The 12,988-nt window shown below is 47.2% G+C and overlaps 1 protein-coding gene across 1 annotated transcript in view; it reads left to right on the top strand.

Annotated features, from left to right (window-relative positions):
• The first annotated feature begins 326 nt into the window (after positions 1 to 326).
• PTPRJ (protein tyrosine phosphatase receptor type J) overlaps positions 327 to 12,988 on the top strand; it is a 172,347-nt gene continuing 159,685 nt past the window's right edge. The window contains exon 1 of the mRNA XM_053561756.1: positions 327 to 814. Within this exon, the coding sequence (XP_053417731.1) occupies positions 374 to 814 (441 nt within the window). The 5' untranslated portion in view covers positions 327 to 373. The remainder of the gene's footprint in view (positions 815 to 12,988) is intronic.

Genomic DNA, 12,988 nt, shown 5'->3' with positions numbered 1-12,988 from the left:
AAACCCGGGGCTAAGGATCTGGTCAGCGGCTGGGCAGCCAGTACTGAGGGGTACGGGCTGGAGGCGCTAGAGCAATGGAGCCGTGTCCCGGGTCCCAAGTCCCAGGAATGTGGGAGGGCTGGGCGGAGCGGCGGGCGAGGCGGGGGCGCTTCCTGGGGAGCCGCCAGGGCGCGCGCGGGGCACGCCGCCGCCCCCTCCTCGCCGCGCGCGCCGGCTCGGTGGGGGCGGGGGCTGCGGCGGGAGGGCGGCGAGGGGCCGCGGAGCTGCGCTGCCGCCCGGCCGGCCGGGGCGGGAGGAAGCGATGAATATTCAGAGAGGGAGGGAGGAGGGAGGGGGCTGAGCCCTAGCCGCGGCTCCCTGCAGCCCCAGCCGCATGACGCGCGGAGGAGGCAGCGGGAGCAGCCGCAGCCGCGGGAGCCGGGATCGGGGCGCCGCGCGCCGGGGGTGGGCGCCGCTCGCTCCGCCCCGCGAAGCCCCTGCGCGCTCAGGGACGTGCCCCCCCCGCGGCAGCCGCGCCAGGCTCCGGCGTGTGGCCGCGGCCGCCACCGCCTCTGCCATGTCCCCGGGGAAGCCCGGGGCGGGCGGAGCGGCGACGAGGCGGACGGGCTGGCGGAGGAGGCGGAGGCGGCGGCAGGAGGCGGCGACCACGGTGCCCGGGCTCCGCCGCTCGGCGGGGCCCGATTCGCGCGTTCCGGGCACGTTCCAGGGCGCGCGGGGCATGAAGCCTGCGGCGCGGGAGGCGCGGCTGCCTCCGCGCTCACCGGGGCTGCGCTGGGCGCTGCCGCTGCTGCTGCTGGTGCTGCGCCGGGGCCAGGTAAGCCGCGCGGTGGGCCCCGGCGCGGGGCGGTAGGAGCGTGGGGGCGGGACGGGCATCTCCTGCACCTGCCGGGTATATCCCGCCTGGGTGTTCGGGGAAGGTGGCGAGGGGTCCGAATCCTAGGAGCCCCCTCCTGGAGAGGGATTACGTGGACCCCCGCCGGCCTCGGACGGCGGTGAACGAGCCCTTCCCCGGCTGCCCAGTACCAGGGGAGGGCGGCGGGATCCGGAGCCCCGGGGTGCCCCTAGCCTCCCCTCGGAAGCCCCTGCGAGGGCTCCAGGCCGTCTCTGGCCCAGCTCTTCCCTGAGCTGGTCACATCTGGCCAGCGCGGGCCCGTCTCACTGCCAGAGGCGGCCGAAGGGGGCGTGTTTGCTGAGGGCTCGGGACGCCGAGCGGGGCGGCCTGGCCAAGCCGCGGCCAACCTCCGACCCGGCCTGCAGGGGCTCCAGGGGCCGGGCCGAAGGGCAGCGGGGCGGCGGCCCGGGGGCTCCAGGGCAGGGCCGGGCGCTGGGCGAGGCGCGGGACCTCCGGGCCGAGGGCGCTGCTTCTGGGGAAAGCTCCCAGCCCCGGGAAAAGGCCACTGGCAGGCGTTTCCCAGGGCGCCGTCATCTTCCCGGAGAAGGTGCTGGCTTTCCTGGGTGTTTAATCTCTGCTTTGTGGTTGCCGGCGTCCCCCTCCCACCGCCCTTTTCTCTTGCTTTACTTTTGCGATAATGCGGTGCCTGGCGTTTTGGTGACAGACCTTTTCTCTTCCTGGCATTTCCATGGGGGTGAGGCAGGGCAGCTGGGGGGCATTACGATTTCACAGATAGGGAACTGAGGGAGAGAAGTGAAAGAGAGGAATCGCCCAGCCCGAGCCCTGGGGGCTGAGCAAGTGGATTCTTCCTCGCCGTCTTCCGTGAGCCTGTGAGGGTCTTGAGCCCGCAGCGCAAAGTGGCATGATGATGACCTGTGCATTTTTCTAGTGAGCATCTTGCTTGTTTTACACAGACCCTAGATCTAAGGAAGTGAGTTATTGACTGGGGATGGAACCTGGTAAATACAGGATTGTCTAAGAGCAGAAACATCACCCTGGGGCAGCAATGCCGTCCAGCAGTCAGGAGGGAAAGGGAGCTAGGCCGGAGGCTGTGCAACCCTCGGCACGGAGAGGGTCACTGTGGGTGCAGGTTCCTCGGCAGGTTTAGACTGCGCTCTCCAGAGGACAGGAAGGCAGAGTGAGCTCCTGCAGAGGGTCCTGTACACATCAGGAGACTAGCTCCAGCACCAGGTATCAGGGCTGGACTTGCTTTTTAGTCTCCTCCCATCCTCAGTTAAAGACATCCATAGAATGGGTGTAATACCCCTACCAGTGAATGGAATTGTTTGGGTTTTCACTGGCCAGTGTCTCCAATAGTTTTGTAAACATTAAGGGATTTCCGTATAGGATTATTGTTAAGGTACAGTGTGGATGGGTGGATGGACTTCTCTTGTCCCTGTAAGGAAATTTCACGGAGAGCAGTCTCTGAAATTAAAAAAAAAAAAAAAAAAAAAAAAAGCCTCCTGTAGTCCCAGCTACCCGGGAGGCTGAGGCAAGAGAATCGCTTAAGCCCAGGAGTTGGAGGTTGCTGTGAGCTGTGTGAGGCCACGGCACTCTACCGAGGGCCATAAAGTGAGACTCTGTCTCTACAAAAAAAAAAAAAAAAAAAGCCTCATATTTGAAGATCTTTTGTACCAAAGTTTATACTAAAAAAGACCTTGATCTTCATTTATTTTTAGTTTCATTTGATACATAATTCAGTAGAACCACCGTAGTCAACCACCTGCCTACACTGACCACCTCCTTAGGTTGACTTAATTTTCATGATGGAATATACACTGTATGTACGTATCAGGCCTAGTTCCTTAATGTCGACCACCTTGGCGTGTTGACCAGTTGTTACAGTCCCTCGTGTGGTCTACTTACGGAGGTTCTGCTGTATTTACTTTTTGCTTCAACCATGATGGTTGTTGCTAGCTGTGCTTAGAATCAGCAAAACGTTTCATGGGTAAATTTATTTCTTGCCCAATCCCTCCTTGTATTTCACTAGCATACGTGTCCTGTATTCAGATATTTCCTTCCTCTATAGTTCTTCTGTAGAAACTCAAGAGGAGTTCTTTTTATTTCTAATTTTTGGATACATTATAAACTAGAACATAAAAGTGCTCTGAAGAAACATCTTCAAAATCCACATTCACTAGTTCATTTTGATATTGGCTATTGCAGGGAATCAACTTTTTTTGAGTTGAATCATACTTTCAAGATAGCTCAGACCCTTCAAGCCTTAGATGAACATAGTAGGGTCCAGGGAGGACAGTGAGCAGGCCAAGGTCACCTGGCAAGTTAGTAGAGAAGCCAGGATTAGAACCTGGGTTGCCTGTCTGCCTGTGCCTAGTGTTTTCATAGTGCTTTTTTTTTTTTTTTGCCATATTTTCATTTTGAAATAACTTTTTTTTTGAGAGAGAGTCTCAAGCTGTTGCCCTGGGTAAAGTGCCATAGTGTCATAGCTCACAGTAACCTCCAACTCTTGGGCTAAAGTGATCCTACTGTCTCAGTTTTTCTATTTTTAGTAGAGATGGGGTCTCACTTTTGCTCAGGCTGGTCTCCAGCTCATGAACTCAAGCTATCCACCTGGTGCCTGGCCTTCTGATATAACTTTTAACCATAGGCACAGTGCTACATTATTGTGGATTTCCCAAACTGTGGCTATAAATTGAGTTTTTCAAAGTCGAATCATATGTTAGATATTTCTAAAGTTTGTTTAGAAAGGTATCAGACTATCTCCCTAATGATTGATTGGTTTTGTGAGGTTTGGATTACATCTATGTGTGTATGTGTTTGTTTTAGGCTAGAATCTACTGTAGTAGGTTAAAAACATGGACAAATTGTGGAAAAGACGAAGCTCTGTTTGGACATTAACGAGGACGGGTGTGGAAGCTGGAAAGCTGAGATGCCAGAAGACTTAGTACTTAGTAGGCCGGGAAAAGCAATTTTTGAACCTGGCATCTCATTCCTCTCCTCCAAGACAGGAAGGATGGTCAGAGATGATTCCAACATGAGGACTTTGCTGGACAATGCCTGACTCCACCCTTTCTCAGCATTTTGCACATTAGTTTTGGTTTATGTGTATGTTATAGGCAATGTGACAGCAGTTTTTCTCTCTGTCTCCTTTGGAGAATTGTAGTCCTGACAGATTCTTCAAGAAATCAGTTTGATGTGAGCTGCTTTAGAGTGAGAAATGAAAAAAGCTGGTGACTAATAGCTATTTTATTGGTCTTGTAGTGTTGTGGATTTGCTTTTTCTTTGCTTTCTTGTTTTCGGGTGAATAATAATTGTTTGTGCTTATTATCTGTTATTATAGCTAATCCTTAAGCTGATTATTTGCCTGCTTTACCCAGAGTACAAAATATGTTTTGACTCCTCTTTAAACTACTTGTTAGATTCTTACACAAGTGACTTTAACTACTGTATTTTTTGTTTTTCTTCAGAATAACAACAGAAACACCAAATGATTATGTTTTGTTTGCAGGCAGTTTAAGAAAACAGAGTGCTTTGGTTTATGGTTAGACTGTGACTTTGAGCTGACTTCAAGTTCAGAATCACGATAAAGATAACCATGGAATACCCAGGCTTTCCTATGCCAAGAGAATCCTGGCTCCCAAATGAGCAATTTCGGTCAGCAAAGGGGTTATTTAGCTCCTGAAAGTAATTTTTGCTTGGGGTCGAGGCCGAGGCAGAGCTGCTGAATGACTGTAGGCCTAGGTTTAGCGAGAGTATTATCAGTAATCACTTCTCAGTTCATTCAGTTCTTGGTGGAGGGAATTAGTTTGAGGACAAGAGGCAGTTTTCTGTCTATTTCCCCTCCAACGTAATGCCACTGATGGTAGTATAATTAATAGGTAACATCATGCATGGTAGGCACTGTGCTAAGGGTTTTAATACATTATCTTGTTTGACTGTTTGAGAAGTACTAAGAGGTTGGTGCTATTCTGCTATTTTTTTCTTTTTTTATTTGTTTGTTTTGAGCCAGAGTCTCACTTTGTCACCCTTGGTAGAGTGCTGTGGAGTCACAGCTCACAGGAACCTCAGACTCCTGGGCTCAAGTGATTCTCTTGCTTCAGCCTCCTAAGTAGCTGGGATTACAGGCACCTGCCACAATACCTGGCTATCTTTTCTTTTCTTTTTTTTTTTTATTGCTGCAGTTGTCATCGCTGTCTTAGCTGTCCCAGGCCTGGTTCAAACCTGCAGCCTCCATGTATGTGGCTGGCACTCTACCCACTGAGCTACAGGCACCGTCCAAGTTGGTGCTATTTATGTTCTCATTTTATTTGAGAGAAAACTGAGGTTCAGAACTTGCCAAGGGTTCATAACTAGTATATGGCAGAGCCAGGCCCGATGTCCTCACAGCCCCAAGTTACTGTCCTGTGCTGGCAGAAGTCATGTGTGAGTTAGGGGTTTTCAGTGTGCAGCTAGTGGATGAGGTAGCAATAGACTTTATGGCAAGGACAGTCTCCTGGGGTCTGATCTCTACCAGGGCAGAGTCATTTGGGTTCTTTGCATCTAAAATGCTATGTCCATTTGGAACACAGACAACCCAGGTACCCTCTTTCCTGCTCACATTTCTTTGGGGCCTGACTTTATAAGGCAAGGCTGCATTACTGGAGACAAAACAGGGTCTGAAGCAGACCTGGATGTGGGTCTTCTCTGTGGCACTTAGTAGCTGCATGAACTTGGGCAAGTCACTTAACCTCTGTGACTCTTCATTTCCTTATCTAAAAAATGGGACTAATACTTCCTGCTTCACCGGGTGGTTGAGGAGATCAGATGAGATAGAAGAGGAACTTCTGTGTAAAACCTAAAACACGCCCCAATGCTGGTAGTGCTGCAGCTGTGACTTGGGGAGAAGAAATGGGGCTCCAGATCACAAATTCATGTAACAAATATTTATCAAGCCTTTTCTTTCTTTTTTTTTTTTTTTTTGGTTTTTGGCCGGGGCTGGGTTTGAACCCGCCACCTCCGGCATATGGGACCGGCGCCCTACTCCTTGAGCCACAGGCGCCGCCTTATCAAGCCTTTTCTGCAGAATGGTATGGAATAACCCTGGGAGTATGTAAGGTGAACTTTGCTCAAGCACTAAACTCTTTCTTCTATTATTTATTTATTTTTTTGTGACAGAGTCTCAAGTTGTTGCCCTGGGTAGAGTGCTGAGGTATCATAGCTCACAGCAACCTCCAACTCTTAAGCTCAAGTCACACTCTTGCCTCAGTTTTTCTATTTTTAGTAGAGATGGGGGGGGTGTCTTGCTTTTGCTCAGGCTGGTCTTGAACTCGTGAACTTAAGCTATCTACCCACCCTGGCCTCCTAGAATGATAGGATTACAGGTGTGAGCTACTGTGCCCGGCCTCTTTCTTATTTATTTATTTTATTTTTTGAGACAGAGTCTCACTATGTTGCCCTTGGTAGAATGTCATGGTGTCACAGCTCACAGCAACCTCAAACTCTTTGGCTTAAGCGATTTTCTTGTCCATAAAGCCCAGGTTAAAATATCTCCCAAGTAGCTGGGACTACAGGCGCCTGCCACAACACCCGGCTATTTTTTTGTTGCAGTTGTCATGGTTGTTTAGCTGGCCGGGGCTGGGTTTGAACCTGCCACCCTTGGTGTATGTGGCTGGCTCCGTAATCACTGTGCTACGGGTGCTGAGCCCATTTATTTATTTTTTTGCGATAAAGTCTCACTCTGTTGCCCTGGGTAGAGTGCCCTGGTGTCATAGCTTACAGCAATCTCAAACTCTTGGGCTCAAGTGATCTTCTTGCCTCAGACTCCCCAGTAGCTGGGACTACAGGTGCCTACCACAACACCTCATTAATTTTTCTGTTTTTAGAGATGGGATCTTGCTCTTGATCAGGCTGGTCTTGAGCTCCTGAGCTCAAGCAGTCCACCCACCTTGACTTCCCAGTGTGCTAGGATTATAGGTATGAACCACCGTGCTTAAACGCTTTCTTTCAAATGTTAAGAATTATTTATTTTATAGGGTCTTGGTTAAAAAAAAAAGTAAGCTGCATATCAAGCCCATGATTTTATAGGTAGAATGAGGCTAAATGTAGTGTCACAATAAATGTATTTGTTTAAATTTAATAAAAAGTTGATCTAAAGGAAAAAATTGAGTAAATAATTGTGTAAAGTATTTTGTGGTATAGGTAGATTTTTTTTTTTTTTTTTTTTTTTTTGTAGAGACAGAGTCTCACTTTATGGCCCTCGGTAGAGTGCCGTGGCCTCACACAGCTCACAGCAACCTCCAATTCCTGGGCTTAAGCGATTCTCCTGCCTCAGCCTCCCGAGTAGCTGGGACTACAGGCGCCCGCCACAACGCCCGGCTATTTTTTTTTTTTTTTTGGTTTTGCAGTTTGGCCAGGGCCGGGTTTGAACCCGCCTACCTTCGGTATGTGGGGCCGGCGCCTTACCGACTGAGCCACAGGTGCCGCCCGGTATAGGTAGATTTTAAAGGTGATAAATTGCCTAAGTTTGGAGGCAGGCAGTGAGCAAAAGCTGTAGTGGGGAGCAAGAGGCAGCTCTTGGCTCTCACCAGCTCTGGGGGTGAGAGGTAACTCAGATCATAGCTAACCAGTCTCTGTTGTGAGTTGTGGCATCCTTCAGAGAAAGGGCTGGCTCTGGATTTGCCAGAGAAGCGGCAGGTATCTCAGACCAGAGAAATCCATAACAATTTTGTCACCACCTTGCATGACTGGCTTTCCAGTGGCTTTTCTGGTGACCCCTCAGAGGACAGGAGCTGTAGGAAATTTGTTATTACTTCCTTATTAGTTATAGCTGTAGTCATCCCATTGTCTCAGAATTTCCCTGGCATGTAAATGCCAGGATTAGAGGTGGCAGTGAGACAGCAGATGGGGGGCATTTTGAAAATGAAGTAATATCAGTCAGTTCCCACAAAAGGGCTAATTTTAAACATGCAAATAATTTTCAGTTCCACTTTTCCTTCTTCCTGTTAGAGGAAAGCTGTCCCCTGTTGCCATTTCTGAGGCTTGGGCAGACAATGAGGTTATTATGCTACAAACTCTGCTTCTCCAGGGCAGGAACTGGGTGCTGTTTTTCTGGGTGCCTGTTCTAGGACCCAGTCCAGTGTTATATTGTGGCTCCCTGAGTCGTAAGTGAGTGAATATTAAAAGTTAACACCAACATGGATGGGGTCTACAACTCAGGGGTTCTTAATCTTTCTGGGAGTGGTGGGTGAGGGTGTGTGTGGGATAGGCCCTTCTAGCATAAATAAAGGAAGGATCTTCTCTCCTGAAGGAATAAACATGTGCATTGGATAGAGTATTGTATCCAATTTCAGGAGTTTCATGGACACTTACTTAAAACCGTGCATAATGCCCAGGTTAAAATATGTCCAGTCTAAAGCTATATGAGGTTAGGAAAGTGTTAGTCTTCTTCAAAGATAACCATTGTGGGTATCCTTGGTTTTCTTCCAGGAAGAAAATGTTCCCCCTCCCCCCCCCGTGGAGACAGAGTCTCATTTTATCGCCCTGGGTAGAGTACTGTGGTGTCACAGCTCACAGCAACCTCCAACTCCTGGGCTTAGGCGATTCTCTTGCCTCAGCCTCCCGAGCAGCTGGGACTACAGGTGCCCGCCATAATGCCTGGCTATTTTTTTTGTTGCAGTTCACCCGGGGCCGGGTTTGAACCTCCCAGCCTCGGTATATGGGGCCAGCGCCCTACTCACTAGGTCACAGATGCCGCCTGGAAGAAAATGTTTCTATGTGATGTAGGCAAGTACTTATTTTTTTATTTTTAAGAAATTACCTTAAGGGGGATATTATATATACATTGTTCACTACTTAGCCTTTTAATTTACTCAGTTATCTTGGAGATATTTTCTGTCTATATGTAGAGTTGTAATTCATTCTTAGAAATGATTACTTGGTAGTGTGCTGATGTGTGGGTTTCCCATGATTTATTTGTCCATTCCTCTACCAATGGATACTTCAGTTGGTTTAGTACACTCCCCTCCCATATCACAAATCAGGCATCCCAGAATGTGTCTAGTGCATATTTCTTGTAACCTTCACAAATGTGTCCATAAAGTAAATTTCTAATTTTAGGATTACTGAATTAGAGGGCACATACATTTAAAAGTTTGATAGTTGGCAGGGTGCGATGGCTCACGCCTGTAATCCTAGCACTTGGGGAGACTGAAGTGGGTGGATTGCCTGAGCTCACATGGGTTTGAGACCAGCCTGAGCAAGAGCAGGACCCTGTGTCTAAAAATAGCTGGGTGTGGTGGTAGGCATCTGTAGTCCCAGCTACTGGGGAGGCTGAGGCAAGAGGATCACTTGAGCCCGAGAGTTTGAGGTTGTTGTGAGCTATGATGCCATAGCCCTCTACCGAGGGCAACAAAGTAAGACTTTGTCTCCAAAAAAAGAAAAAAAAATTTTTTTGATAGTTGTTTTTAAATTGTCCTCCAGAAACATTGAGCTAGTTTGTAGCTGCACCCAAAGTTTGGAGAGTGTCTTTGTTTCTTATACTTACCTGAATTGAAGATTGTTAAATGTTTAAATGGGTGCTAGTCTGAGAAGTGAAACATTGTATCTTGTTACTTTATTCATATCTTTAATTTTGAGTTAGTTGAGTATTTTTTTCCTTATGTTTTGGGCCATTTGCATTTCTTTCTTCCTTTTTTTTTTTGGTTAACTCCCTGTTCATTAAAAAAAAACAAACAAAAACCACAGTAGTCTTTTTTTTTTTTTTGTAGAGACAGAGTCTCACTGTACCGCCCTCGGTAGAGTGCCGTGGCGTCACACGGCTCACAGCAACCTCTAACTCTTGGGCTTATGCGATTTTCTTGCCTCAGCCTCCCGAGCAGCTGGGACTACAGGTGCCCACCACAGCGCCCGGCTATTTTTTTGTTGCAGTTTGGCCGGGGCTGGGTTTGAACCCGCCACCCTCGGTATATGGGCCGGCGCCCTACTTACTGAGCCACAGGCGCTGCCCACCACAGTAGTCTTTTTGTGATTGATTTGTACAAGCTCTTTGGAAACTAAGAAAATTAGTCCTTTCATTCTCATTTGTGTTGCAAATACATTTTTCCCCAACTATTTTAGATGTAATTCTTGTTCCTTAGGAACTCAGATAAATAAGACCCTTGGATAGTGAAGAGAGCATAGAATTTGGAACCAGACTGCTTGGTTGAAGTCCTGGCTGCACCACCTCACTAGCTGTGTGATCTTGGGCAGGTACCTTGACCTTTCTGATCCTTGGTATTCATAGTCCTAAAATACCAACAATAGTAGTATCTCACACAAGGTAGTTGGATAAGTTATATGTGATCACATTATGCTAAAGTTCCTTGTGTGGCTCGGTGCCCATAGCACAGTGGTTACAGTGCCAGCCATATATACTGAGGGAGGCGGGTTTGAATCCAGCCGGGGCCAGCTAAACAATGACAACTGCAACAAAAAATAGCTGGGTGTTGTGGCGGGTGCCTGTAGTCCCAGCTACTTGGGAGGCAGAGGCAAGAGAATTGCTTAAGACCAAGAGTTTGAGTTTGCTGTGAGGTGTGATGCCACGGCACTCTACCAAGGACAACATAGTGACTCTGTCTCAAAAAAAAAAAAAAAATAAATAAAATAAAACAAAGTTCCTTGTAAATGGATGTGGAAACTTAATAGCATTTTATGGAATACTAAGGTATGCCATTTACTGAAGAGTTAGATTCAAAAGTTAGGGCAAAAAACCTTAATTATGAATTGAATTGTCAAAATTATGCTATAAAATCTCTTACATTGAGTTTAAGAGATTAAATCCACAGTGGATTGTGTGTTTTCTGTACATACACATGAATGCATTCTCTCTCTCTCTCTCTCTCACACACACACACACACGGATGTATTAAAATGTGTAATGTAGGCCTGGCGCGGTGGCTCACGCCTGTAATTCCAGTCCTTTTTATATTGGCTTGAGCATTTTCTCTTTGTTTTTTGACCTGGCTAGCTCTGGTATGGCCTTCTCCTGTCTCTGGGTGCATTTTCTATAGGGTTAGGAAGAATTATTTTAAGCCACCAATGGAAAATTTAAAGACATAATCCATGGCTATAATTGTGGGAGATGGGAGGCTGGGAGTCTGTGCTGATTTGCCACCTGTTTCCAAGGCAGCAAGGTGATGTTGCGATTCCTGCTTCTGGCTGAGGGGCCTGTGCATTTTCATTCCATTGTGTCATGGGCGAATCTTCCTCCCTGTGAGCTGACTGTGCTTGTGGTCCTGTTCCTGAGGCTGGGAGGGGGAGACCTGCAGGGAGATTGTTCTGAGTTTGGAGGAAGATTGCTGCCCGGTGCTTAGAGCTTTGGAAGCAGATAAACCTGACTTCTCCACCTCCTTAGCTATGGGACATTGGGCCTACTCTTTTAATGCTTGGAGCCTCATTTATCCCCATCTGAATAATGGGGACAATATGCTGGGCATAGTGGCACAATGCCTGTAATCCCAGCCTTTGGGAGGTGGAAGTGGATGGATTGCCTGAGCTCACAGGTTCAAGACCAGCCTGAGCCAGAGTTGAGATCTTGTCTTTAAAAAAATAGCCAGACGTTGTGGTGGGTGCCTGTAGTCCCAGCTACTTGGCAGGCTGAGGCAAGAGAATTGCTTAATCCCAAGAGTTTGAGGTTGCTGTGAGCTGTGACACTGTGACACTCTATTGAGGGTGACAAAGTGAGACATTGAAGAAAAAAATGGTGACAATATAGAATACCTACTTTGTAGGATTGTTGTGGAGAAGTACTATAAATATTATAGATCTGCATGACAAATGCTTAGTAGGAAATAAACCCTAAATGCATACTGGCTGCTGTTTTATCATCTTGTTTTTTTTTTGGCTGGGGCTGGGTTTGAACCCACCACCTCCGGTGTATGGGGGCTGCGCCTTACTCCTCTGAGCCACAGGCACCGCCCCTATCATCTTGTTTTGCTGAGATGCTGGCATAATTTACTATTTAAAAAAATTAAAGAAAAAAATTTTTTTTTTTTTTTTTTGAGACAGAGCCTCAAGCTATTGCCCTGGGTAGAGTGCTGTGGCATCACAGCTCACAACAACCTCAACTCCTGGGCTTAAGTGATTCTCTTGCCTTAGCCTCCCAAGTAGCTGGACTACAGGCACCTGCCACAACAGCCGGCTATTTTTTGGTTGTAGTTGTCATTGTTGTTTGGCAGGCCCGGGCCAGATTTGAACCTGCCAGCTCTGGTGTATGTGGCTGGCGCCTTAGCCACTTGAGCGACAGGCGCCACCAAAAAAAAAAAAAAATTAAAAAAATTTTAACTTTATAGTTTATGAGGCCCTTTAATATATATCAACTCATTTAGTCCTCGCTACATCTCATTTCAGATGCGCCTCCGAGTGGTATAGCTGACTTACTCCACTCAGGTGTCGTCTGTCTTTTGCACAATAATATATGTTCACTTTTAAGGATTACTAAAATTTAGAATTAGCTTCTAAGAGGCAAATTAGTTCTGTGGTTTTGTTGACATATAAATATTAGGTTGAACCATATAAAATTACTACTTTTCGTCCATCGAGTATCAGCAATTATATGGGGTTCCAAGCTAATATGTTCCAGAAAATGTACTTCTAAAATGAAGTTCAGAAAACCAAATCATAGACTTACATTCTGTAGTGCAGTATATTTGAAACCATGGGTCAATAAAATCAATTCAATGAATTATGACCAGTATTTAAAAAATGGTAGAATAGACAATATCAGTGTTTACTGGTAAGTATTGTGTTGTGAATCTCATTTCAGTTATATGTATGTGTGTGTTGTGTGTGAGATTGTGTGTGTACTAAATTGCATATAAATTCAATTTCTTATTATTGCCAATACCCCCTGGAAGTCACTGTTGTAGGGACTGGAAGAGTGAAAGGTGCTCCATGGGAGATGGAGGTAGCTTCTGTTTCCAGAGCCAATAAAAAGCCAGCGTAAAGGCCACAGTTAAGGACAAAGCATTGTCAGTGCTTCTGTGTGTAGCTGGAAACCATCATGCTGCAGCTGGTGCAAGAAGGACCAGATTCTGAGAGCCACTCTAGGAAGGGAGTGGGTCAGCCAAAATCTGAGGAGGTTGTCTTTATGTAGCTGCCCTTCCAGAAACTTCCAGGGGA

The sequence above is a fragment of the Nycticebus coucang genome, chromosome 14, assembly GCF_027406575.1.
Source record: "Nycticebus coucang isolate mNycCou1 chromosome 14, mNycCou1.pri, whole genome shotgun sequence".
Classification (NCBI taxonomy): domain Eukaryota; kingdom Metazoa; phylum Chordata; class Mammalia; order Primates; family Lorisidae; genus Nycticebus; species Nycticebus coucang.
Note: the sequence above shows the minus strand (reverse complement) of the source record. Positions and strands in the feature narration are given on the sequence as shown.